The sequence below is a fragment of the Dipodomys spectabilis genome, unplaced genomic scaffold (assembly GCF_019054845.1).
Source record: "Dipodomys spectabilis isolate Male_0828 unplaced genomic scaffold, ASM1905484v1 ptg000069l, whole genome shotgun sequence".
NCBI classification, from domain to species: Eukaryota; Metazoa; Chordata; class Mammalia; order Rodentia; family Heteromyidae; genus Dipodomys; species Dipodomys spectabilis.
The window spans coordinates 5,883,440-5,910,654 of NW_024870746.1; the positions used below are offsets into that span (position 1 = coordinate 5,883,440).

At 41.6% G+C, this 27,215-nt stretch overlaps 2 protein-coding genes across 5 annotated transcripts in view; one reads left to right on the forward strand and one right to left on the reverse strand.

The window, feature by feature from the left end:
* Window positions 1-698: 698 nt before the first annotated feature.
* Window positions 699-26,550, reverse strand: Dap3 (death associated protein 3). Of its 3 annotated transcripts, XM_042682002.1 has the most exons (14): window positions 26,225-26,274; window positions 25,139-25,453; window positions 17,807-17,860; window positions 15,722-15,844; window positions 13,909-14,010; window positions 10,736-10,844; window positions 10,517-10,609; window positions 10,156-10,286; window positions 7,981-8,061; window positions 7,736-7,894; window positions 6,808-6,867; window positions 5,977-6,066; window positions 3,425-3,542; window positions 699-1,063 (listed from the first exon to the last, which is right to left on the reverse strand). In XM_042682002.1, exons 1-14 carry the CDS (start codon window positions 26,231-26,233, stop codon window positions 978-980), a joined length of 1,530 nt encoding a protein of 509 aa, XP_042537936.1. In that variant the 5' UTR covers window positions 26,234-26,274; the 3' UTR covers window positions 699-977. The 3 variants fall into 3 exon arrangements, with proteins under 3 accessions (XP_042537936.1, XP_042537935.1, XP_042537934.1); XM_042682001.1 differs by lacking the exons at window positions 25,139-25,453; window positions 26,225-26,274 and adding an exon at window positions 26,529-26,550; XM_042682000.1 differs by lacking the exon at window positions 26,225-26,274 and having other exon boundaries at window positions 25,225-25,310.
* Window positions 26,299-27,215, forward strand: part of Ash1l (ASH1 like histone lysine methyltransferase) — a 139,448-nt gene continuing 138,531 nt past the window's right edge. For both annotated transcript variants that reach the window (XR_006147715.1, XM_042681999.1), the window contains exon 1: window positions 26,299-26,368. The gene's annotated coding sequence lies outside the window, so the exon portion shown is untranslated. The remainder of the gene's footprint in view (window positions 26,369-27,215) is intronic.

Sequence of the window (27,215 nt, forward strand, 5' to 3'; positions counted from 1 at the left end):
GAGCGTTTGCCTTGCATGCATGAGACCCTGGGTTCGATTCCTCAGCACCACATAAGAAAAAAGAAAAAAGCCGGAAATGGTGCTGTGGCTCAAGTGGTAGAGCGCTAGCCTTGAGCTGAAGAGCTGAGGGACAGTGCCCAGGCCCAGAGTTCAGGCCCCACAACCGGACCTAAAACAAACAAACAAACAAACAAACAAAAAAACAAGCCCCATGACCGACAAAAAAAAAAAATCTGGATCTTAGCCACCTGAGCCGATAGCATTTTAGGTGTGAGCCACCAGTGAGAGGATGACAGTGAAGGGTAAGTCACTATTTCTTAGGACTCATAAGGACAGTACACAGATAACACAACTCTGTGCATTAAACTTTACTCATCATATATAGTGTATGCTGTAGGAGTTTAGTGCTTCATTTTTTTAGGAACCTGTAGGGAAGGGTTCTACTATCCAAAGCTGCAAGAAACTCACAGTTAGGAATTTCAATACATGCCCCAGGATACACGATAACACACCAAGAGTTAAAGGCCAGAAGTGTTTAGAAGTGATGGTTAGGCTATGAAATTTTGATATGAACTCACTAAAGTTTAAAAGGTAGAGCTACTATATATCAGGTCTCTTCAGACCCAAAACAAACAGGACAGAGAAATTCATTTTGGCCAATTTGAAGAGGCTTTCCTTATTAGAAATACAACACAATATCTTAAGGAAGGGTCTTTATTTTTTAAGGAAAAGATTCATGATTATCTTAGATATGGAAACAGTATCAAAAAACTAATAGTAGTCTAGGAACAAGAGGATATTCTATTGTGTAAGTCACTTCACAAGGAACCTCTTTCAGATCCCCAAAGTCCCAAAGCCAACTGCAACCCTGTATAATTCCGCAATTACAGAAGATGGGTACAGTGGAACTTCCCCACATGACTGGGTCCAGCTTGAAAGAGAAGTCCATTGTTTTCCATGCTTGTTGAGCCCATGGTTTAGAGATAGGCACAGAGCCGTTCCAGCTGTCCAGGATTGGCATTACTTAGAAACAGCAGCTCCTTCTTCCCTTCTTCTGTAGTAGCTAAAATAGAGTCAAACATAGACAAATGACAATTCTCCCTGATGCAATATATTCTCCAGGAATTTCTGAAGTCAGAGGCTAGCTTCTCTAGATTATATTCTCATGTAAGTTCTCCAACAGCTTCTTTGTTTTTCCCAACCTGTAGCTAGTTTTCCTCTTCCCTCTCTAACATATTCCAATTACCTTTTTTTTTTTTTTTTTTTTTTTAATATCGGTCGTGGAATTGAATTCTGGGCCTGGGCACTGTCCCTTAGCTCTTCAGCTCAAGACTAACGGTCTACCACTTGAGCCACAGCGCCACTTCCAGTTTTCTGGTGGTTAATTGGAGATAGGAGTCGCATGGACTTTCCTGGCTGGGCTGGCTTTGAACCAATTGGAATCCTTATGTCTCAGCCTCCTGAGAAGCTAGGATTATAGGCATAAGCCACCAGTGCCTGGCCTCCAATTACTATTTACTTTTTACACTGGGGAATGTGCTTGAGATTAAACCCAGGGCTTTGTACTAGTAACTAGAGAGTTATTAGTAACTATTTTCTAGTGATAGAACCTTTTCCTCTATAGCCTCTAGAATATTCAGATGTGAGGCAAGCATAAACGAATAGCTAGAATGCTTTCAGTCTAAATGGATCAAGTCTGGTATCATGAGTTAAAAATTTCATCATGCTGGGAGACAGTGGCTCATGCCTGTAATCCTAGCTACTCAGGAGGCTGAGATCTGAGGATCTCAGTTCAAAGCCAGCCCGGACAGGAAAGTCCATGAAACTCATTTCCAACAAACGACCAGAAAACTGAAAGTGGTGCTGTAGCTCTAGTAGTAGAGTGCTCACCTTGAGCTGAAGAGCTGAGGGACAGCAGTGCTCAGGCCCAGAGTTCAAGCCCCACGACCAACAACAACAACAAATTTCATCACATATACAAGTTAGGCAAAGATTTGGTTTAGTGCTGGGGTAGCCTCTCTAGAAGAATGACTTGTTCTATGGGAGTCTCAGCATAAGAATTTCTCAACTGAAATTTGTTGTATGAATAAATGTAATAGTAAGAGTATAGTAGAAACCCAAACATCTAGAAACATTGCCCACAGGTTGGACTTGGCTTTGATTCCTTCTTTAGCATGAACATTTTATTGTGGACAAGTTAAGAATTTAGGCTTTTTTATTTGGGGGGGAGGGGGAATGGATCCTAGGGCTGGAACTCAGGGCTAGGTACTATCCCTGAGCAATTTTTTTGCTCTAGGCTAGCACTTAAGCCACAGCCAGTGGTGGTTAACTAGAGGATAAGCATCTCATAGACTTTCCTGCCAGGGCTGGCTTTGAACTTCAATCTTTAGATCTCAGCATCCTAAGAGCTATATAATTTCTTCTTAAAGTATAGCCACCTCCTAACCACCTTTCTGCAAGTATCATCTTATTAGCCAGAAAAAAGTCAAGATAAAGGGGAAAAAATGAAATAGAAATGACAGGCCTCTACTGAAGAAAAATAAAGAGAAGGCTACTGTGCTGAATACCCAGTCCCAACCTAGTAAGGCTAGTTTAGGAGGTTCTGCAAACTTGAGTAGATGGTAGGTAGGTAGGTCATTGGGCACATGTTCTGGGGGGGAAGATGTACAATGTCTCTATCTTTTTTTCTGTTTCTTATTTGCCATTAGGTAAACAGACTGTCACACACTGTTTCTTCTGCCACGATGTACTACATATACCTCACAGCCCCCCACAAAGATGAGGGGCTGGGAAAGTGCCTCAGTGGTAGAGTGCTTGCCTTGCATGCATGAGGCCCTGGGTTCGATTCCTCAGCACCACATTAACAAAAAAGAAAAAAAGCCGGAAGTGGTGCTGTGGCTCAAGTGGTACAACGCTAGCCTTGAGCTGAAGAGCTGGGAGACAGCGACCAGGCCCAGAGTTCAGGCCCCACAAATGGACCCCCCCAAAAAAAAAGTAACACAAAGATGACCAGATGACCATGGTCTGAATCCTCTGAAATTATGAGTTAAAAGAATCCTTTTCTAAGCTGGTGTTGATGGCTCACACTTATAATCATAGCTATTCAGGAGGCTGAAATTGAGGATTGTGGTTTGAAGCCAGCCCAGGCAGGAAAGTCCAGGAAACTTTTATCTCCAATTAGCCACTAAAAAGCCAGAAGCGGAGCTGTGATTCAAGTAATAGCCTTGAGCACAAAAGATCAGGGACAGTGCCCATGCCATGAGTTCAAGCCCCAGGATAGGCACCACGATTTTTAAAAAGTCCTTTTCTGCTTTGTTTGATGCTATATAAATTGGGTCAGAGAAATATAAAATTAAATATTGCAGTCTGATTCAGTGAGATACTACTGTGAGCACAAAGCTCTGACAGTAGGTCAGCAACTAACCTTTCTCATGCTGAAGCCAATTATTCTCTAAATAATACTGAATAGAACTTTCAAATTCCTTTGGGTTATAGTTAGAAACTAGGATGGGAAGAAAGGGATCCAGTGCATCAAATCCTTCCTAGAGAAGAAAAAGGATAAACATACAATATTAGTTAAGTGACAAATCAGCAGAGAGAAATTTTTTTTTTTTTTTGGTCAGTGGTGGGGCTTGAACTTAGGCCTGGATGCTGTCCCTCAGCTCTTCAGCTCAAGGTGAGCGCTCTACCCCTTGAGCCACAGCGCCACTTCCAGTTTTCTGGTGGTTAATTGGAGATAAGAGTCTCATGGACTTTCCTGCCCAGGCTGGCTTTGAACCATGATCCTCAGATCTCAGCCTTCTGAGTAACTACGATTACAGGCATGAGCCACTGGCCCCTGGCCCACAGAGAAAAATTTAATGAGACATTTAAACTATCAGCTGTTTCTTTCCCTTAAAACATGGTATGCAATTATTTTTCCCAAACAAACAAGGTAATCAGTATTTACTATTAAAAGATGATGATGATTTTTTTGTCAGTCGTGGGGCTTGAACTCTGGACCTTGGCACTGCCCCTCAGCTCTTCAGCTCAAGGTGAGAGCTCTACTACTTGAGCCATAGCATTACTTGTGGTTTTCTGGTGGTTTATTGGAGATCAGGGGCTCATGGACTTTCCTGCCCAGGCTGGCTTTGAACCATGATACTCAGATCTAAGCTTCCTGAGTAGTCTGTGAGACTCTGATCTCCAATTAACCATCCGAAAACTGCAAGTGAAGCTGTGGCTCAAGTGGTAGAGTGCTTGCCTTGAGCTAAAATGCTCAGGGACAGCACCTAGGCAGAGTTCAAGCCCTATGACTGACCAAAAAAAAAAAAAGGAAGAATTCATCTGCAATCTTTGAGATATTGAAACTAAAAGACTTTCTGCATTTTAAATTAAATTTATGTTTTGAGTACAAGGAAGAACTAAGGCAATTAAAAATACTGTAACACCTTAAATCTGTAATAAAAAGGAAAAACTAATCCTTTTTTTTTTTGTTTTTGGTGATGAGGCTTGAACTCAGGATCTGGGTGCTGTCCCTGAACTGTTTTGCTCTACTACTTTGACCAAAGTGAAGTGACCCAATGTGTCACTTCTGGTTTTCTGGTGGTTAACTGAAGATAAGATTCTCATGGACTTTCTTGCCCAGGCTGTCTTTGAACCATGATCCTCATCTCAACCTCCTAAGTAGCTAGGATTACAGGAGTGAGCCCAGCCTAATCCTAGTTTTAAAACTCACAAGTTATAATATAAAACAAATTTGTCGGGCTGGGAAGGTGGCTCAGTGGTAGAGTGCTTGCCTTGCATGCATGAGGCCCTGGGTTCAATTCCTCAGCACCATATAAGCAGAAAAAGCCAAAGTAGCGCTGTGGCTCACGTGGTAGAGCATTAGCCTTGAGCTAAAGAGCTGAGGGATAGTGCCCAAGCCCAGAATTCAGGCCTCATGACTGACCCCCTCCCCTCGGAAGAACCCTCCTACAAATTTGTCATGTTAGTTGATTCCATTCTATCATCCTATCTATGTAGGAAGCATTAATAGGAAGATCACAATCTAGGCTGGCCCTGGCATAAACATTGAGACCTATTCATAAAACAAAGTAAAAAAAGCTAGGGGCATGGCCTAAGTGGTAGCCTGTACCTGCCTAGTAAGATTAAGGCCCTGGTTTCACGCTCCAGTACCACTCAAAACAATAAGAACAACAATAAAAACTACCAAAAAAATTAAGATTATAAAAGACTAAACTGAGGAACTGTTAAAGATAAAAGGAGACCAAAGAGGCACAATAACTGAATGCAAGACATTATCCAGGATTTTCTTTTTCTATACTGGGATATTAGGATAACTGGCAAAATCAGAGTATTATAGACTAAAATAAAAGTTTCATACCAGTTCCAATTTTCTGATTTGGCAAATGCGCTATGATTGCATATCAAAATATTATTATTATTTTTTTTTTAGGAAAGAGATATCATTTAGAGATAAAGATGCTTTATGTCTGTTACTACAATGATTAAAAAAAAAAAGGAGAGGAGGGCTGAGAAGGTGGCTCAGTGGTAGAGCGCTTGCCTTGCATGCATGAGGCGCTGGGTTTGCTTCCTTAGCACCACAAAAGCAGAAAAAAGCCAGAAGTGGTGCTGTGGCTTAAGTGGTAGAGCGCTAGCCTTGAGTTGAAGAGCTGAGGAACAGCGCCCAGGCCCAGAGTTTAGGCCCCAGGACTGACAAAAAAGAGAGAGAGAGAGAGAGAGAGAGAGAGAGAGAGAGAGAGAGAGAGAGAGAGAGAGAGGAGGATAAAGTTAACATTTTAGGAGTGGGTAAAGGGCATGAATACAATTTTCTCTAGAAACTAACCTTTCTCACACTGAAACCATTTATTCTCTAAGTTAGAAATTATGATAAAAATAGGTTAAAAAAAGAAATATCTTTTTTGACAAACTGACTGCCATGGGGGAAACAAAGGGTTTTATTTTTGTTATTATTATTATTTTAAATGATTTAACCTTTTCCAGCAGCTCATGAGGCATATAGGCTTTCCTGGGCTTAAAGAGAGACCCAGTCTGGCTCAAGGTCAACACAATGGCACCTCCATTCTGAAAGAAAAGAAACCAAACTGAATTTTAAAGTTGACAAAAGAATAAAAATGCCACATAATCATCTACAGATTTTTAGTTTAATGTCCACTGTGACAACAGGATGGTCGGTCTTGTACAATTAATGACATGTTAAGTTAGTTATGTCTAGGGGCTGGGAAGGTGGCTCAGTGGTAGAGCGCTTGCCTTGCATGCCTGAGGCCCTGGGTTCAATTCCTCAGCACCACATAAGCAAAAAGAAAAAAAAAAGCCAGAAGTGGCGCTGTGGCTCAAGCGGTAGAGCGCTAGCCCTGGGCTGAAGAGCTGAGGGACAGCGCCCAGGCCCAGAGTTCAGGCCCCACGACTGGACCCAAAAAAAAAGTTAGTTATGTCTAGATTTAGCTCTGACAATAAACTGCTGCAAGATCTTAAATATAGCATCATATACTTTTGGAATTTAAACTCTTTTTTTTTTTTTTGGTCAGTCATGGGGCTTGAACTCTGGGCGTGGGCACTGTCCCTGCGCTCTTCAGCTCTTCAGCTCAAGGAGAGCTCTACCCCTTGAGCCACAGGGCCACTTCCGGTTTTCTAGTGGTTTACTGGAGATAAGACTCAAGGACTTTCCTGCTCTGGCTGGCAGGAAAGAGATCTGAGATCCTCAGATCTCAGCCTCCTGAGTAGTTAGGATTACAGGCGTGAGCCATCGGTGCCTGGCTCAGATGGATTTCTTTTGAAAATGCATTAGACATCATGTGCACTTACCCAATCATTTCTCACCATTTTCCTTAGGTTATGAACAAGTGCTAGTTCCTCTGGGGCAATCTGCATGTTATCAGCAAGAGAAAGAGATCATTATTAGCCTTCCTGGATGCTTGCCTAAGACAAAGGACCAACAGTTAGAAAAGCCTAGGCTATATAGTGAGACCCAATCTCGAAACACCAAAGTATGGTGAACACTTGCCTAGTTTGTGCAATTCTAGATTCAAGACATAACACTGATTTTAGAAAGAGAGAAAGTATTTGTTGACTGCTCCAAACACATTCCTTTCCTTGATGTGTCTGATCTCTACTCAGACCACATAGTCTTATTTCCAAAAGGCAACAGAAAGAAAAAAATTAAGCAAGCAAGCAAGCAGAGCTGCTCTTGTTCTGACTTTTCCAAAATACACCCTTAGTTTTCAATGCATTGTGGCATGACTTTTTTCTTCTCATGTTGTTTTTTTTGTTGTTGGTCGTGGGGCTTGAAATGAGGGCCAGCGTGCTAACCCTGCACTCTTTCACTCAAGGCTAGTGCACTTTGAGCCACAGCACCACTTCTAATTTTCTGGTGGTTAATTGGAAGAATAATCTCACAAACTTTCTTGCCTGGGCTGGCTTTGAACCCCAATCCTCAGTTCTCAGCTTCCTGAGTAGCTAGGATTACAGGTATGCATAAGTCACTGGTGCCCAGCCATCTCATGTTATTTTCATTGTATATCTTTTACTTGTTTGAGGCAGTGGGGCTGTATGCATGCTATATAAGGGCTCTAACACAGAGTTAAATTGCTAGCTGTTCACTATGTATGTTAATTTAAATGCTCTTGGGACAAGAAAATAAACATTGCAAAGCTGACGTGGCTAAATCTCAGACTTTGTATATGAAGGAACCAGAAGTCACAAAAAATAGAATAGAGACAGGCAATCTTCCTACTGGACTTTTATCTTCTCTTTTCAGTGTGGTCCTTCCCCACAGAGCATTGATTCCGTCTACTGCTATGAGAAGGTGAAACATCCCTGAAGAGCTTTGCCTCTTTAGCTCCTTCATCACAATCCCAACAGCATCGGTAGCATTTCTCACTCGTGTTATACCCTGGTGGGAGAGATAGTGGTTTAAGAGTGTTATGAGAGACCTTCTCCGGTTAAGACATGATACACATTTAGTATTCCCTCCTGTACCTGCTCAACAATGTCTCTCAGAGGACTGCCTTTCTCAGTGCTCTCTCTCTTATTCCAGACATACTTCTCTTGAACTTTTATCTAAAAAGCAAACAATTCAAAATCAAAACAAAACAAAAGCAACTTTGCCTAAATCTGAATCCATCTATAGTTGACAAAGTAGGAGGTTAAGTTTAATTAACAGAAGTCAGCTTTATTTCTCAGGTCTTATAAGAGACAGCAGTATAGAATTGAATGCTGCTGCCAGGCGCCGGTGGCTCATGCTAGTAATCCCAACTACTCAGGAGGCTGAGATCTGAGGATGGCGGTTCATAGCCAGCCCAGGCAGGAAAGTCTGTGAAACTCTTATCTCCAATAAACCACCAGAAAACCGAAAGTGATACTGTAGCTTAAGTGGTAGAGCGCTAGCCTTGAGCTGAAGAGCTGAGGGACAGAGCTCAAGCCCAGAGTTTAAGCCCCATGACTGACTAAAAACAAACAAACAAAAATTAAGAGTTGAACGCTGCCAGTGTTGCTGGCTCATACCTCTGACTGTACCTACACAGGAGGCTGAGATCTGAGGACTCAGGTTCAAAGCCAGCCTGGACAGAAAAGTCCATGAGACTCTCATCTCCAATTAACCACAAAACACCAGTGGTGGAGCTGTGGCTCAAAGGGATACAATGCCAGCCTTGAGCAAAATCCAGCTCAGGGATAGCACCCAGGCCCTGAGTTCAAGTTCCATCACCACCACCACCACTTCCACCACCAAAACTGAATGCTTTTTAATTCATACACATGGATGAATCTCAGAACTTTCTGTATGCTAGGTAAGTGATCTATTAATGAGGTATATACCCCCTGCCCTGGCACCTGCATTTTAATAAACTTCTAGATAAGTTGTTTTTTGTTTGTTTTTGGTCATGAGGTTTGAACTCAAGGCCTTGGGTGCTGTCCTGTGCTTTTTTTTTTTGGGGGGGGGGGGGGGCCCGGTCATGGGGCCTGAACTCTGGGCCTGGGCACTGTCCCTCAGCTCTTCAGCTCAAGGCTAGCACTCTACCACTTGAGCCACAGTGCCACTTCCGGCTTTTTTTTGCTTATGTGGGGCTGAGGAATCGAACCCAGGGCCTCATGCATGCAAGGCAAGCCCTCTACCACTGAGCCACCTTCCCAGCCCTGTCCTGTGCTTTTTAGCTTAAGGCTAATGCTCTGTCACTTTGAGACACAGCTCTACTTCCTATTTTCTGGGGATTAATTAGAGATAAGAGTCTCAAGTACTTTTCTGCCTGAGCTTTGAACCAAGATCCTGATCTCAGCCTCCTGAGCAGCAAGGATACTGGCGTGAGCCACTTGTGCCTGGCAAGTCTTTAAACTTGGAATTGAAAAGCCCTCATCTAGAGATCATATTTAAGAAACTGGAGTTAGGAACAATTACTTTCTGGTTCTCCAAAAAGATTTTTTTTTTGTGTGTGTGGGGGGGGGGGGTCCGGTCGTGGGGCTTGAACTCTGGGCCTGGGCACTGTCCCTCAGCTATTCAGCTCAAGGCTAGTGCTCTACCACTTGAGCCACAACGCCACTTCCGGCTTTTTTCTTTTTGCTTATGGGGTGCTGAGGAATTGAACCTAGGGCCTCAGACATGCAAGGCAAGCGCTCTACCACTGAGCCACCTTCCCAGCCCCTCCAAAAAGATTTTTTTTTTTTTTTTTGGGTCCGGTCATGGGGCCTGAACTCTGGGCCTGGGCGCTGTCCCTCAGCTCTTCAGCTCAAGGCTAGCGCTCTACCACTTGAGCCACAGCGCCACTTCCGCCTTTTTTCTTTTTGCTTATGTGGTGCTGAGGAATCGAACCCAGGGCCTCAGGCATGCAAGGCAAGCGCTCTGCCACTGAGCCACCTTCCCAGCCCTCCAAAAAGATTTTATGTGGAGAAAATCTTGTAGCTGGAAAACTTGTTCTAGACACTTATGGCTGTGGTGGAAGTGTCAGCAAATCTAGATTTTACTTTGCTGTCTACTAAATATGAACAGCTTAGTGGTACTTCTTTATTTCACATGGACAAATGAGTTTCAGTTGTGAGCCTACTATGAGCAAACGTATGAAATGTTCACTCCAAACTATAATAGCAATTTTCCAGTTTACTAACTATTCAGGACACAAAGAAGACAGGATCTATATGAAGACTAATCAGGAGTCCAGTTACCTGGCTTAGGAAGCGTTCATTTGTAGTTTTGAAATTCTTCAACCAGGTTGAAGCCTCTAAAGGTTGATCAAAGCGCTGTTTGTTGAAGGTAGACTGTAGAAGTTCCCGGCAATTTTTTATCCAAAGATGAGCTAAAAAATGCAAAATCACACACACACACACATACACATACACACATATCCTTTAGATCTAGCTTTCAGATGTAAAAGTATTTGATGTTTGTTTGACTTTTTGGCCTTGGCTTATCTTGCTCAACATGCTTGTCTTCAATTCTATTGTTTTAGACAAAGCAAAACAAATAGTCACAGTGCTGCTGAAATAAGTGAATTAGGAATGGAAAAAAAAGACAGCTAATTCTTACCATCTGGAATATGCAATATAAGCCAGTCGTGTTTTGCACAGAAATGAGTAACATGGCAAAGACTGAGTGTTTTTCCTGTTCCTTTTTCTCCATCTAAAGTAGTTGTTAAAGAAATAACACCAGAATGAACACATTTACTGTCAATGGCATTTCTTCTTTTCCTTATCTGAGGGGTGAAAGCATTGGCTCAAGAGGTACCAGGCAGGCAGAAAAGGATACACAGAAGATAGCGTACAGCTGGATGAGCAAAATTGGTGTTTTTCAGATAATGCAGAAGTTCTAGGGCTGGTTTCCTTACCATGAAGCAAGCTTCACCAAATGTCTTCACCTAAGAAAACACAGAGAGCTGGGATTACAGAACTTCTAACCAAATTTCTACTAATTTACACACTGAGTGTAATATAGTCTAATACAGTAACCAAGAGCACTAAATTATATGTCTATTCAATTAGAAGAGGTTGGGTTGGTATAGAATTTAAAAATCAGTCCATATAATTCAGTTAAAAAGGGGCAGGGAAGGTGGCTAGCTCAGTGGTAGAGTGCTTGCCTTGCATGCACAAGGCCCTGGGTTCAACTCCTCAGCATCACATAAGCAGAAAAAGCCAGAAGTGGTGCTGTGGCTCAAGTGGCAGAGCGCTAGCCTTGAACTGAAGAGCTGAGAGACAGTGTTCAGGCCCAGAGTTCAGGCCCCACAATCGGAAAAAAAAAAAAAAAATTCAGCTAAAAGCTGAACCACATTATTCCATCACCATAAACATGCTTTTGATTATTCTTGTTAATAAAGTATAAATCATATACCAGTTAATTGGGGTCTGTAAACAATTCATATATCTTTCTAACCTAACTATGCATACTACGTATAGTCAATGGAAATGTTAAAAGCATTTAAAATGTTTAATGAAGTGTTTAATATACAGTAAGCTTTCAATTACATTACTTCTTTAAAACTTATTTAATAATAACAATAATCATTAAAAAGAAGTAAATACCAAAATAAATGAAAAAGAAATAAAACTTATTTGTACTTAATCCCTATTACTGTAGTCATCTATGGCTTTTCCTAGAATTATATGTACAGCAGCTTAGGAACAGATGTTATCAGCTCTCCATGCCCATGAGGTTATTGCTCCAGCCCTAGCTTATATTACTCTGGTAATGACATACTAGAGTTTATATATTTGTTAACACATAAACTACTCTCCTTTTGCTATCAGAATACTGAGGTGGAAAGTATATTATTTATTATTAATTGATTTTCAAGTAAAGTACATATGTCTACTAATAAGAATAAATACCCAACAAATATTATTTGCAAGTACATCAGATAAGGTTTAAAATACTACTAGCCATTTTGTTGTTTGTTGCTGTTGTGCTGTGGACCAAGCACATGCTAGGCAAGTGCTCTACCACTGAGCTATATCCTCAATTTCAGTGTTAGTGTATTTATTTAGCATACACAGGATTGAACTCAGGACCTCCTGTTTGTGAGAGAGGCACTCTACCACTTGAACACAACTACCAACCCCTTGTTTAGAAAACAAAACAAAACAAGGGGGGGGAGGGTGGGTGGGCAATGGGAAGGGGAAACAAAGGAGGAGGCAACAATGCTTGATAAGAAATGTACTCATTATCTTGCCCATGTAATTGTAACCCCTCTGTACAGTATTTTCACAATTAAAAAAAAAAAGAAAAAACAAAACAAAAGGGCTGGGAATGTGGCTTAGTGATAGAGTGCTTGCCTAGCAAGCATGAAGCCCTGGGTTCTATTCCTCAGTACCATGTAAACGGAAAAGGCCAGAAGTGGTGCTGTAGCTCAAGTGGTAGAGGCTAGCCTTGAGCAAAAGAAGCTCAGGGACAGTCCAGGCCCTGAGTTCAAGCCCCAAGACAGGAACCCCCTTCCCCCCAACAACCAAAATAAAACAAAACAAAACCACCAACCAGAAATCCAGCAACTTCCACCAAATTGGACTGACATCCCAACTCAATGGAAAAAGCAATCTTTTATTTCTTTTTCTTTTTCTTTTTTTTTTGGCTCCAGTCGTGGGGCCTGAACTTCTGGGCCTGGGCGCTGTCCCTCAGCTCTTCAGCTCAAGGCTAGCATTCTACCACTTGAGCCACAGCGCCACTTCCGCCTTTTTTCTTTTTGCTTATGTGGTGCTGAGCCATTTGTTCTGGATGCTCTTATGCCATGATGCTCTCTGCCACCAGAGCCCAGAAAAATCATGAGCCAAAATAAATGCTTTCTCTTTAAAATTGTTTTTTCTCAGGCATTTTTTGTCAGTGACAAAAGGCCGACACAATGAGTAAGTCCCCCCAGAGCATTGGTAGTTAAACCAGACTGAAAGCTACTTGATATGTTAAACTGAGGCCCCAACAATCCTGAAGCTAAAGACTGAACTGTGAATGTTATGCAACTTAAGGGTTTATTACAGAGAATTTCTTTTCTATGTCCAATCATAAGAAAAATTTTATCGTAAGGCTTTCTAGAATTAATTCCTACTGCTATCATCCTTATTATTCATCTACTTCCCTAAAATAAAGCACATTGAGGACATGACTTCCTCTAGTTCCTAATCTAAAGATTAGTTACATTGGAAAGTTTGATATTTCAATCAAAACAATTTTTAAAAATAATTCATGGGGATGCTAGTCAGAAAAACAACTTTGTCAACAAACTCTGCTTGCTAGTAGTCATAATTTCTTTCAATGGGTATAAAATAATCCAAGATTACACTGCTCAGTATGAAGTTATGGCCAACCAACAAACAAGTTTCTGAAAAATCCATGAAAATGAAGATCAACAGTAATGCAGCTAATCAAGCTAGATTTCTATTTAGCTCAGGAATGTATTATGGTCTTATGGGCAGCACATTAATTACTCTTAAGATACTTGATAAGCAAATATTAAATTCACTTATTTTTTTTTGTTGTTGTTGGTTGTGAGACTTGGACTCAGAACCTGGATGCTGTCCCTGATCTGATCTCGTTTGCTCAAGGCTAGTGCTCTACCACTTTGAGCCATAGCTTTACTTCCAGTTTTCTAGTGGTTACCTGGAGGTAAGAGTATCACAAACTTCTCTGCCCAGGCTAGTTTTGAACTGTGATCCTCAGCTCTCTACCCCCTAAGTAGCTAGGATTACAGGTGTGAGCCACCAGCACTTGGCTTAAAATAATTATTTGAATGCCAAAGCTTCTAAAAACATGTGAGATAATATAGGGGAAAATATCTATTTATAAGATAATATTTCCTAGGTTTTTAAAAAGGATTTAAGGAGGTTAACAGAAGATAAACAGCTTAATTAGATAATCCACAAAGAGTAGTGATTAGCTAATTTTTTTTTCAGATTCAAATTTCAAATTTTATTGGTTCTTCCCTGTCCCATTCTGAGTACCTGCATTACATAGCGAGGAGGCAGGCCATGTGGAAATACAGTCTTCAGATCCTGGAGGGGGATGCTGTAGTACTGACCTTCATGCTGTTCCCCATGCTTGGCCTAAAAGATAGATATGAAAACAGGTATAATGGAGAGACAAAGTGCTAAAGACTGAAAAGTAAATAGGGTTTGCAAGATCATACCAGGGAAACAATCATCTCTCAAAGCTGGAAAAGTACCTGTCATATTTTATCTTAGAAAATCTTAGAAAATGCTGGTTATTATCCCTAAATCCAATATACATTCTGTAATGGTGGTTGCTTGAATGATAAAGCCAGTTGTTCAGCAAGTAAACCCTACATGTGGGAGTAACAGAGGTAATTCTTGCCATCTGGATTTTTCTGTGCTATGTACAGTGATGCTCTAGTCACGTGAGAAGATCGTCTGCATACTGCTGTTTCCATAGAAACCCCAGAGGAAGGAATGAGCAGATAAAGAGACTACAATTACAGAGGGAGCGAAGATACTTCAGTGACTTTATTAATTTATTCTATTTCATTTTGTGTTTGTGAAAATAGTGGATGCTAGAGATGTTTTTCAGTACCTCCTGCTGAAACCATGGTAGGTTCCCCCGCCCCACCCAGTGACATGTCTTTTTAAATTTGCACACAGCCATATTAAGATGAAAAGACCCACAGGGTGGGGCAGGGAGAAAAAAACCTGCTGGTTTCCTTCTCACTAAATAAAACACAGACCACACAACTAATTTCATCTATGAGCGGCAGCAAGACAAAAGGAGAAAAGAAGCCAATCCCCAGTCTAAAAAGACCTAGACTAGAAAATATAGCATTCAATACTGTTGGAATCTTAGCTTCTTGCTTCTTCTCTCATAACAAATCAAGTTAGTTCCCTTTCCAGACACTAGAAAATCCATTTACAAAGGTAGAATCTTATATCTTGATTATTAGGAAAACTAGCTTCTGTATCTACTCTGTTGTCTGATTTAAACAAAGAATTCTCCAGGGCTTCATAAGCTGATCATGTGGTGTTCACTCTTTTTTGTTTGGTGGTTCTGGGGATGAATCCAAGGGCTTGCATATATCAGGGAAGTCTCTACCCCTGAGCTGTAAACATGGCCCTGATCAATCATGTAAATAAAATTTTATTGGAACATAACCACACTTATTTGTTTGCAGCAGAGTGATGATAGAAAATATGATAGAAACTATTAGAGCTCAGAAATCTAAAGTATTTACCACTCAATCCTTTAAGAAAAAGTTTATCAGCCAACAATAAGCCCAAAAATGAACATTAAGCTTACTTTGTGAGGAACTGAACTTAAGTTTTTTTTCTCCACCTATTATGTCTCAGCAAGATCTCTGGCACTAATGAGCTCACTAGTAGGGATTACATCAGAAGAGATGTGGTGTCAACCTTAGCACTTGGTACCACACAGTTGAACAGGGAAGATCTGGGATTCAAAACGGTAGCTGAGGCTTCTTTAAAGTTCAGTTTTCCTGATATGCAAAAAGAAGACAGTATCTGATACTTATGGTTCATACCTATCATTCTCAGGAGGCTGAGAACTGATAATTGAGGTTTGCAGCCAGCCTGGGCAGACAAAATCTAAAATCTCTAGACTCTTATTTTCAATTAATCATCAAAAAAGCTAGAAGTGGAGGTGTGGCTTAAGAGTGCCAGTCATGAGGGGAAAAGCTAAGCCAGAGTGTGAGGCCCTGAGTTCAAAGAAGAAGAGGAAGAGATGGAGATAGTGACACAAATTGCAAATTATAATCTCTGGAAAACACCAAATACACATTTAAAAACTCACCGGGTCACTTTCACTGGTGCGGGAAATTGCTCTGGGACTCTCAACTTGAATCTGGTTATTTAGGTGAACAGCAGTGCTTTGGGATGCCTGAGTTCCTGTGTTCAAAAAACGTCCAGAGTCCAACTATAAAAGAAATTGTTTTAGTGCTTTAGAATTTTCAGGCCTTTTTATACTTATTATAACATTGAAGATGTACAAAATGTCTGTAACTGGGAAAAGGGTTATTAACATATAGTTATTTTATGTAACTAATATTTACAATTCACTAAGTTTGGTCACAACACTCATCTTCGAATATGTTTCAGCCAATATACTTCCATACCAGGGCTCTGCCTCCTTTGGAGACAATTCTGTTTACAGTCTGTTCAGGAGCACAGCATAGCAATTAACAATACAATCTTGGTACTAATCCTACTCAATTTTATCTACTGGAGAGAAAACAGTCTCTTTAAAAAGTGGAAAGCTGAAAATATTCAAGGCCCACAAGGTGGTGCTATCTCCACAGTTAATGACTTTTTAGTTAGGTTTTTTTTTTTTTTTTTTTTTTTTAGCAGTAAATTAAAAGCTAGCAAAATGGATTCCTTAATCTTAGAGTGCTATAAATGGCACCACCCTGCTAGCCTCATTTTATGAAAAACAACCATATGTACAATTCCTTCTGCACAGTTCCAGAATGAATATAATGCAATTCTGGAAAAGTTCTGCATTTGTGAGCCAATCTAGAAGGTCACCCTGAAGCAAACTGGAAACACCCACAAAATTGTTCTCACCAACATTTCGATATAGTCTGGCCTTAAATGCTTCTTGTCTGGAACTAGGAAGAAGATATTTTAGATTTGTAATATCACTTCAGGCCAGAATCTATTCTATTTATTTTTGCTGCTATTTCATATAACAATAACAGGTTATCTTAACATACATAGATTTTTTTCATAAATCACAGGGTAGGGTTTGGGGGGTGAGGGGAGGAACCATACATTTTAGGAAATGTAATCTAATCACGTGATCTAATGAAAGTGACAAGCCCTTCTGGCTCAGTTCTCATCCTCAGGATTTAGCTTTGGAAGGATTTCCTTGGAGCTCAACTCATCCAGTTTAGGTATTCTCTTGGGCACTTGCAATAGTCTCTTAAGGTAGTAGCCATTTATTCATGATTGCACTACTGGACTGTGAAGTTCTGGAGAACATGGACATACTATGCAATAAGGCATATTGGTTAAGACACAGGTTTCTAAGTCAGCCAGAGCCAGCATCTACGATACTTAAGTTAACTAGCCATTCAAAGTCTGTTTCTGCATCTTATTAGCATGAGTTGGTCATGAGAATTAAAAGAAATAAGGCACTAGTGCTAGATGTAACACATACTCAAATGTTCAATAAACAGTAACTATATTAGTGAAATGATTTATCTTGGAATTCTGAACATACTGAAGGTACTGAAAAACTATCTGGCAAAAAAAAAAAAAAAAGAAAAGAAAAAAGAAAAAAAATAAGAATGAAGTAGCCCAGTAAGTTGGCCTTTTTCATCTATAATTTTATTTTACTCTTAGATGCTACATGTGTAAACTGAAAACTGGTGTTTCTTTTAAATATTTCATTCAGGGGTGATAATCATTAAAAGAATGAGGGCAATATTATAAAGTAATAAAGATTCTGCAGTCATATTTATCTTTTTTTGAAAATGATAATTATTCTATAATATGGTAAATTCTCAAATTCAACCTTTTTTTTTTTTTTTTTTTAACACAGAGTCTTGCTGTATGGTTCAGGCTGGTCTCAAACTGAAGATTTTCCTGCCTTAATCTCCTGTGCGCTGGAATCACAGGCATGTGCTACTACCCTTGGCTTCAAGCACAACTAATCTACTAAGATTGATTACTTGAAAATTTTTAGGGTAGCTGAGTGAAGCATATGGGTAGAAAAATGAAATTGCAAGTATTCCTTAGAGGGTACACTTTGGAAAAGCACTATGTAGGCAAAATTCTCCAGAGAGTTTGATTCTGGATATAATAAAACCGCCTGAAAATAAGAAGTCTACCTAATGGCAGTTAGCAAAGTGTTAAGCTTTGTCTGCTAAGTACTTACCTTACAGGCCTTGGAGACAAGTCGGGTTATTCCTTTCAGCATTGTTCTTATGCTCTTTAAAAGAAAAAAAGTGAAAAGGTAAGCCACAACTGGGAAAAGATTTTACAACATAAAAACTAACAATGGACAAATATCTAGAATATACAAAGAACACATATGAATGGCTGAAGAAAAATGAGCAGCTAGATGATGGTGTCTCATGTCTGTAATCCAGTTTAGGCTTGGCACTGGTGGCTCAGTAATCCTACTTACTGTAATCCTACTACTCTGTAATCCTACTTACTCAGGAGGCTGAGATCTGAGGTTTGCAGTTCAAAGTGAGCCCAGGAAGGAAATTCCATGAAACTCTTATTTCCAATTAACTGCCAGAAAACCAGAAGTGGAGCTGTGGCTCAAAGTGCTAGCCTTGAGTGAAAGAGCTCAGGGACAGCACCCAGGCCTTACTGACCAAAAACAAAAAGCAAACAAACAAACAAATCTAGCTACTTAGCAAACTAAGGTAATGGGAAGATTCTGATTCAAGGGCAGAGAAAGTTTCCAAGACCTCATCTTCACTGATAGCTGAGAGAATTGTAGTTCTAGGCTAGCCTAGTAGAAAAGTACATGAAACAGTCTCTGTGGAGGGAAGCTGCATGAGGTGGCATGCACCTGTGATCTCAGTGACAACAGACAGCCTTAAGTAGGCAGCTGAGAGCTCAGATGTAACAACCACACAGGAAGTAAGACTCTATCCTAAAAATACTTCTAGGGATTTGAGGTATGGTCAAGTGGTAGAAGCCAGCCATGAGCTAAGAAAGTTGAGCTCCAATACTGGCACAAAAAAATAAAAATAAAGTAAGATTGAAAACAGTGAAGCACCAGGGCACTGGTGGCTCACGCCTGTAATCCTAGCTACTTAGGAGGCTGAAATCTGAGGATTGCAGTTCAAAGCCAGCCCGGGCAGGAAAGTCCATGAGACTCTTATCTCCAACAAAGCACCAGAAAACTGGAAGTGGTGCTGTGGTTCAAGTGGTAGAGAGCTAGCTTTGAGCTAAAGAGCTGTGAGACAGCAACCAGGCCTAGAGTTCAAGCCCCATAACCAACAGAAAAAAAAAATCAGTGAAGCAAGGTGATGGTGGCTTATGACTATAATCCTAGACACTCAGGAGGCTGAGATCTAGAGAATTGTAATTTGATGCAGTTTAAGCAGAAGTCTGTGAGAATCCATCTCCAAAATAATCAGGAAAAGCCAGGCTATAGGTGTGGTTCAAATGATACAGCATCAACAGTGCAATCCTGAGACTGAGTTCTAACCCCTGTATCGGCAAAACAAACAAAAAATAAAAATGAACACACATACAAAAAAAAAAAAAAGAAGTGAAAAACAGGTCTGGAGGAATGGCTCAGCAAAATCACGCTAGCCTCGTAAGCATGGGCCTCTAAGTGCAAACCCCAATATTAAACAACAACAAAAAAGTAAAATGGCAAAAGACATGAACAGGCATTAAGCAGGAAAGAAATACAATTGGCAAATAAACAAAAGAAATTGTCAACTTCAATACAAATCAAGGAAATGTAAATTAAAATTATGATGATTTGTTCAAAATCATCATCTTGGGAAAAATGAAAAATAGCAAATATTAATCAGGCCATGAAGCACTAGAAACTTTCATACATTGTGGTGGTAGTTTTAGATAAATATCTTGCTGTAAAGTTGAACATGTACAAGCCTACAAACCTGATACTCTACTTCTTGGTTATTACTCTAGAAATGTACTTATGCATGTACACTTGGAAATATATAAGAATATCCATAGTAGTAGAATATGAATTATTTTAAAACTATTAAAAACCCCAAAATTGGGGTAGACTGCTTGCCTAGCATGCACGAAGCACTGGGTTCAATTTCTCAGTACTATATAAGCAGAAAAAGCTGGAAGTGGCACTATGGCTCAAGTGGTAGAGCGTTAGCCTTGAGCACAGAGAGGCTCAAGCACAGAGCCCAGGCCCTGAGTTCAAGGCCCAGGACCGCTCCTCACCCTCTTAAAAAAAAAATAAAATCACCAGATACCAGTTGCTCATACCTATAACTGGAAGCTGGGTTCTAAGGATTACAGTTCAAAGCCAGCCCAAGCAGAATAAGTCCATAAGACTCTTATCTAACCACCAAAAAGGAAAAAAAAAATGACAATTATGAGCTTGTCAAAATTCCGTTTTCTCTCTCTCTCTTTTGCCAGACTTGGGGCTTAACTCGGTCTGGGCACTGTAACTGAGCTTGTGCTCAAGGTTAGCACTCTACCACTGGCCTTTTCTGTATATGGGTACTGAGGAATTGAACCCAGGGTTTCATGCATGCTGGGCAAGCACTCTACCTATAAGCCACATCCCCAGCCCTTGAGACCAAGTTTTCTACCTATAAAACAGAAGCATGGAACTAGAAGTGTTTTTTTATACTTTTTTTTTTTGGCAATAAAACTTCCACCAAGCCACAAGGAATTTATTCATTTGTTTGTTTGTGAGGCTTGAATTCTGGAACTGGGCGCTGTCCCTCAGCTCTTCAACTCATGGCTAGCGCTCTACCACTCTAGCCAGAGTGCTCAGTTCCAGCCTTTTCTGTTTATGTGGTGCTGAAAAATCGAACCCGGGGCCTCATGCATGCAAGGCAAGCACTCTACCATTGAGCCACCTTCCCAGCCCCTATGAGCAATTTATATACTAACATTTAACATAAATTTTAAAGGGCTGTGCTTAGTAAAGGTAGGAAGAGACCATCAGTTTTGATCTCCCCTTTCTTCCAGTTCTCTAAGAACACTGGGAAAAGCATAGGGCTCCAAAACCCTCAAGTAACCATGACAATAGTTAACATTTACTGAGCACTTTATTCATCACTGTTCTGTGTGTTTTATGTGAACTAATTCATTTTATTTTTACAACAATCCTATAATGTAGGTACTGCCATTACTGCCAATTTATAGACAAGGAAACAAAGGCAATTATGGCAGAATAGTTGCTGCCTGAGATTTGAAACTGGCTCTACCTCTTAATAGTTGTATGACCTTGACCAAGTTACTTAAATTTTATGTGTCTGTTTCCTCATCATAATGTGGAGATAATGGTAGTATCTAAATATAGGACTGTTACAAGGATTAATCAACTTATAGATTAACAGTTTATTATAGCTACATAGCTACCAGGTAAGAGGTTCTAGTGGGGGACACAGCTCCTCTTATACTTTGAGGAAAAGAATAGTCTTCCTCTGTTGGAAAAGATTGTCTTTGCCAGAGCATTCATCTTTGGGGGAAATACAAGAAGGCGTGAGGGAGGAAAAAGATACTGCCTAACTACCCAGGATCAGCTGAATCAACCCTGGTGATCAATGTGGGGATGTAGCCAAACTACCATCACATCCAAAAATGCTAAACTTTGAATCTAGACAGTCTCAAGTATATATTTCTGGATTGTAGGTAATCACCTAGAGTTTAGAATCTTAGTATCCAAACAAAAAAAACCTCAAAGTTATTCTGTTAAATTCAAATTATTTATACTCTTATGCTTTACATTTACCCATAACTTGCCAAATATAGTCAATCTTGACTACATTCTGTTCTTTTAGCATTTGGAACCTTTTTTTTTTGAACCTTAATTTTAAAGTTAGTAACAAACAATGTTTCCTATTTACACTCCTTTTTAGAAAATGCCCCAGCAAGGAGGCATCATTATTTAACATCACCTAATGGGGAACTATGAGTGCAGTTCAACTAACAATGCTGCAATTTAACAGTATTAAAAGTCCAGCTGTCTGAAGTTTATGACTGATGCCAAGAGCAGAATAATAAGGCAATAGTAGAAATTTGGGCAATTCTGCTGATTGTCACTTTATTTAAACTTTCAGATAACCCATACCTTCACTTAAATCAAGAAAAAAATTACAATCCAAAGCAGGCTACTTTGAAGGTTAGCCATGATTTGGCTACCCCTACGTATTAGCTTCCCTTTGCTGATAGAACAAGTTATCACAAACTTAGTGAGATAAAACATTAAAACTGCATTTATGAAGTTTTTGTTTTGCAGATATGGGGCTTGAACTCTGGGCCTGGACGCTGTCCCTCGTTAGCTCAAGCTAGCACTCAACCACTTGAGCCACAATGCCACTTCCCGCTTTTTCTGTTTATATGGTTCTGAGGAATGGAACCCAGGGAGACATGCATGCAAAAAAAGCACTCTACAGCTGAGCCACCTTCCCAGCCCCCATTTATGAAGTTTTGAAATTCAAAATAATACTTAAAACATGTATGGAAATATCCCAACGAAACTCCTTTATATTTCAAATGTATGTTAACTTGAAAATAAAATAAGGTTCTATTCTAGAGGCAGGCCCTTGGAGAGTCTATTCTTGCCTTTTCCTGATCTCGGAGGCTGCTTAACTCAATTGATTCCTTTCACTTTTTGAGTCTGCAATAGCTAGAAGCGAGTTTTTACTCATATGATATCATTGGGCACTGCAATTACAAATTCTTTTTTTTTTTTTTTCTGTCGGTCAAGGGGCTTGAACTCTGGGCTTGGGCGCTGTCCCTGCGCTCTTCTGTTCAAGGCGAGCACTCTACCGCTTGAGCCACAGCACCATTTCCGGTTTTCTAGTGGTTTATTGGAGATAAGAGTCACGGATTTTCCTGCCCAGGCTGGCTTTGAACAGTGATCCTCAGATCCCAGCCTCCTGAGTAGTTAGGATTACAGGTGTGAGCCACCGGGCCTGGATGCAATTACAAATTCTTAAAAGATGTTAGAGGGAGACAGAAGAGTTATAGTCACAATTAAATTATTTTAAGATCAGCAGATTAGCAACCACAATTTACATCCCTTTGTTTCCCTTGTCATGTAACCCAGCATACACACAAATTCAGAGATTAGATGTGGACATATTAAGAAAAACATTATTTTGTTCATATATTTATTGGTTTAAAGTATTCAAGGGTTGGTCATCCAATAAAACCATTCTATTGAACAATTAATATATTTTTGTTTCTGATAGGCTCTGAGGTATGTGTGCATGCGCGTGCACACACGCGCACAGACACGCACGCACACACGCACACTCGCGCACACACACAAACTATTTGCTTACACCTAGCCAACAATTCATAAACAGTTACTGAACTGGAATCCAGAGACCATAAGTAACTTTTTTTCACTGGTGATGACCATTAAGTGTTGTAGTGATGTAGCTCAGTAATAGAGTAGTTGGCTAATCTGCATAGGCCCTGAGTTTTATCATCATGAAAGTTAGTTAAAAAAAAAAAGTAGCCTGGGAATGTAGCTTAGTGGTAATTATCTAGTCTGCGTGAAGCCTTGGGTTCGATTCCTCAGTACCACATAAACATAAAATGTGGAAGTGGTGTTATGGCTCAAGTGGTAATTTTTAATCTATCGTGGAGCTTGAACTCTGGGCCTGGGTGCTGTCCCTCAGCTCTTCAGCTCAAGGCAAGTGGTCTACCACTTGAGCCATGGCGTCACTTCTGGTTTCTTGGTTGTTTATTCAAGTAAGAGTCTCATGGACTTTCCTGCCTGGGCCAGCTTTGAACTGCAATTCTCAGATCTCAGCCTCCAAGTAGCTAGGATTATAGGCATGAGCCACTGGGCACCCGGCTTTAGAGTGTTAGCCTTGAGCAAAAGAAGCTCAGGGACAGTGACAAGGCCCTAGGTTCAGTCCATAGGACTGACAAAAAAAAAAAAATTAAAAACAATATATTTTTTCCTTAAAGTATATGCAGACTATGGTGATAAGAAATTTTACTATGAAGGCAATGAAATATGATTAAAAAGTTTGTTTTTTAAGAGATAGGTTACTGAAGTATAAAGACCAAGTTACTTAATTTTTGAGCCTCATGCTTCTCAACTGTAAAATGAGGGTAAGATTATCTCAAAGTACTATATTAAGGACAAAACAGACATGTTACTTTCAGCAATATTGATGTTTAACTCAGTGCCTCCTGCTTTTTAGGTTGATGGGTGTTCTACCACTCAAACCACATCTCCAGAACTGCTTTTCACTGGTTATTTTACAGTCTAGTAAACTATCAGGCTGGTCTTAAACTGTGATACTCCAGATCTCAGTCCCCTGAGATTATAGGATTATAGATATGAGCCTCAGGCGTCTGTTTTTCTTGTATTCCACCAATGTTAATTCTTGGTTTTTTTTTTTTGTTATTTTAAATATCTAAGATCCAGTTGAATATTTTCATGATTTGCCTTGCAATAGACTATGAAAGCATATAAAGAAACGTTAGACAGTCTCTGTCCTCAAATAAGATTGTCTGTTGGCAATATGCATAGATGAAGCAATTAAAGAAAGATTAGTGTAAACCTAGGTGGGCTCTATGAATAACTTGGGGCTTGTTTGGGATAAGTGAATATACAGTGTGGTAAGAAAAGCTGATTTTTCTTTAACTGCAAAGAATGAAACAAGCAAAAGCCAAATCTATATATTGTAAGGGGGAAATTTAAGACAGTCACTTTAAATTTTAGAGCTTGAATGGGCCTTTGAAATCAGTCTAGTTCAGTAGTGTCCAGTCCACCTTTCCCCAACGCCCTTTCTATATAACTGAACTCAGGTCTCTCCAGTTCCTAGTGGTTTTTGAATCACCACTTAAATCCCTCAGAGACCACAGATATAAAAGGGAAGGGAAACCCAGGTAGATGGTTTCCCTAATTTATTTTGCTTTGCTCTTTGGATGAAAAATAAAAGTAGACTGAACCTCGGTATTATATTTTACTATTTCATAGGTCTAGCCAATCAAATCGTGAACTGTCAGGACAGTTTAGAGAAACAAGTATTAATTCAGTAGCCACAGAATCTGATAGGCCTTGTTTTTCACTATTAACAATCTAGAAAGCTACAACGTGCAAATTACCAATGACACCCACAAACCTTATCAACACAACTGCAAACGTTAACATAATAATACTCTGCACTTTCCCCGTGCCTAGAAGCGAATTCTACTTTACATATATTATCTCACTATTTCACACACCAACCCTGAAGACATACTGGAGTGGGTTTTTTTTTTTTTTTTCTGTCTAGTTTCCTAGAAGGATCAAGTCCAGAATCGAAATGCAATACCAGGTTTCCTTATCCTTTCGCTGCCTATTGAAATGGAAAATGTCCCATCTTTGAGAAGTGAATAAAAGACACAAAAACATCGCAGTGGGCAGGTCATTGTGTTAAATTTCAAACACCTAAAGTGTGGTAACAACATCAAAAAGGAAAAAAAAAAAGCAGATCCGAGAGCTGGTTCTTCCTTGGATCCCGGGTCCGCAACCCGCCGCCCCTCTACGAAAGGCGCCGGCACCACTGACCTCCCCGCTTGCTTCCCTCCAGGAGGCTCGGAGAACCTGTCCGTTCCCTCCTAGGCACGTGCCCTGGTGCCGAGCAGCTCCCTCACCGTGAGACGCTAGACGAGGTGACTGGCGCTCCACACCCGCAGCCGGCTCCACAGCGCCCGTCTCGCAACTGGGAAGAAAGCTCGGGTCGTACGGCAGGAAGCTAGTCAGCGCGCAGACGCCGCGGCCTCCAACCACCGACCAGCGGAGGGGCGCGACGCCTCCCCCGACCCGCTCACCGCGGCCAGGAGGTGGAGCGGGGCCCAAAGTCTCGGCGACGCGGTGACGAGTCTAGGGAGGTAGGTAACCGTAACTCTCAGCTCGCCACTCGTCTAATTCCCCGCCGTAAAGGAAAGCTCCACCAGACCTTGCCTGTCCTTTTCTCCCCGCCCCCTGCAGCCCACAGGAATGGAACCGTCCCGCGGGGGGGATTGTGGGAGGCGCACGCGCGAGAGGCGGAGTGGGGGGGGGGCCTGAAGGAGGCGGCGGCGGCGGCGGCGGCGGCGGCGGCGGCCGTGGCGGCGGTTGGTAGCCGTGGGGGCGGGGAAGGGAGGGGGAGGCAAGAAGCGGAGGTGGTGGCGGAGGAGGAGGAGGCCTGGGCTCGCACCGCCGAAGGTACGCGTGAGGGCCTCCGCCACAGCGACCTGACAGGGATCGGGACCGAGTAGGGGACAGCACAAGGAGGCCGCCGCAGAGCGCTTACGGGCTGGCGGCCGAAGGTGGTGGTTGGAGGGAGCCGCGAGCGACAAGCCCGGATACAGTCGTACGCGTGCCGGCGGGCGTGCGCGCTCCGAGGCCGGAGTCGAGGGGGAGGAGGGACTGTGGGGAGAACGCGAGGAGGGAGGAGTGGGAGGCGGGAGGGGGGGGGCACGAGGCGCCCTTCGCTCGCTCCCTCCCTTCTGAGGAGCTGCCGCCGCCGCTCTGCCGCCGCCGCCGCTCCCGCCGCCATTTTGGGTTTGCTTTGCGGAGCGGGAGACGATCCCGGTCGCGGTTGCGGACCCGCCTCCCCTCAGTTCCCCCCTCCCCTTTAGCCCTAGGCCTTTGCCTTCTGCTCTCCCACACCTCCGTCATTCGGCTTATCCGCCGGTCGCTTCCTGACAAGCGGGAGGGATCCGTTGTGGACCGGGGGAAGCGGAGGCGCCTGGCTGCCACCCCCTCTTCCCCACTTCCCTGCACTCATCGCTCTGGGCCTCGGCCTCTGACACGGTGAGTAGAGCGGTTTGGGCAGGCCTTTGGGCCTAAGTACTCTCTCTGCGACTCGGTCGTTGGTTTCCTGGGATCTACCTTCATCTCCCGGACCTGGACCTCCGGGAGACGCTGGTAAGGATGGGGGAGGGGAGAGCAGGGAAGGGGATCCTGCGCTGATCGGGAAGTCCCTTCAGGCGGGGGTGAAGGGGTATCCCTGACAGGCTGACTGTCGTCTTGGGGGAGAGGGGCGGGAAAAGTAAGCGAGTGGAGGCGGAGTCGGCTGTGCCCCTGACAGGTTAGTTGTGTATGTAGTGGGCACGATTGGAGCATCTCTCACAATCCAGTTTGTGTCTGTTTAAAAGGACAAAAGTGGCTAGGGAGATGATCTTCAGAGAGTAGTTTACCAGTTGACACGCTGAACTGAGTGTAGAAACGACAGCGTGATCTCACTGTTTCAAGTTTAATAAATGTTACTGGTGAGTGAGTGTTTGTACATAAAAAGAGATGGTGCCCGGTCTGAAGACATGGTCTTTTGGTGCTTGGAAGCAATGTTTTTGTGTGTATGCAAGACTGGAAAGTGTTCGGGAAGAGTTTGCCTGCATTTGTATTTGTGTGTACTGGAGTTTCCCTTATAAGTTCTTTTTAAAAATAAATGTTGAGTTGTGCCCTGCAGGTTGATATGCAAGTATTTTAGGGATTCAGAGTGTTTAATTACTTGATGGGAAGAAATAATAGCCTTCTGGACAATATAGCATATATTCATATAGTCAGGGTAGGGAGAGAAACTTGTCATAGCTAGTTATGATCTTAAGAATAGTTGTGCCTTTGAATAGCGAATTGTATAAATGTGAAGGCCCAGAGCATC

Excerpts from the sequence above, each read along its gene's own strand:
- Dap3 (XM_042682002.1), bottom strand. Across the intron at positions 8,062-10,155 it reads ATGAACGCTTCCTAAGCCAG|ATAAAAGTTCAAGAGAAGTA; the intron begins GTAACTGGACTC and ends TTTGCTTTTTAG. Across the intron at positions 6,067-6,807 it reads AAATGGTGAGAAATGATTGG|AATGGAGGTGCCATTGTGTT; the intron begins GTAAGTGCACAT and ends CTTTTCTTTCAG.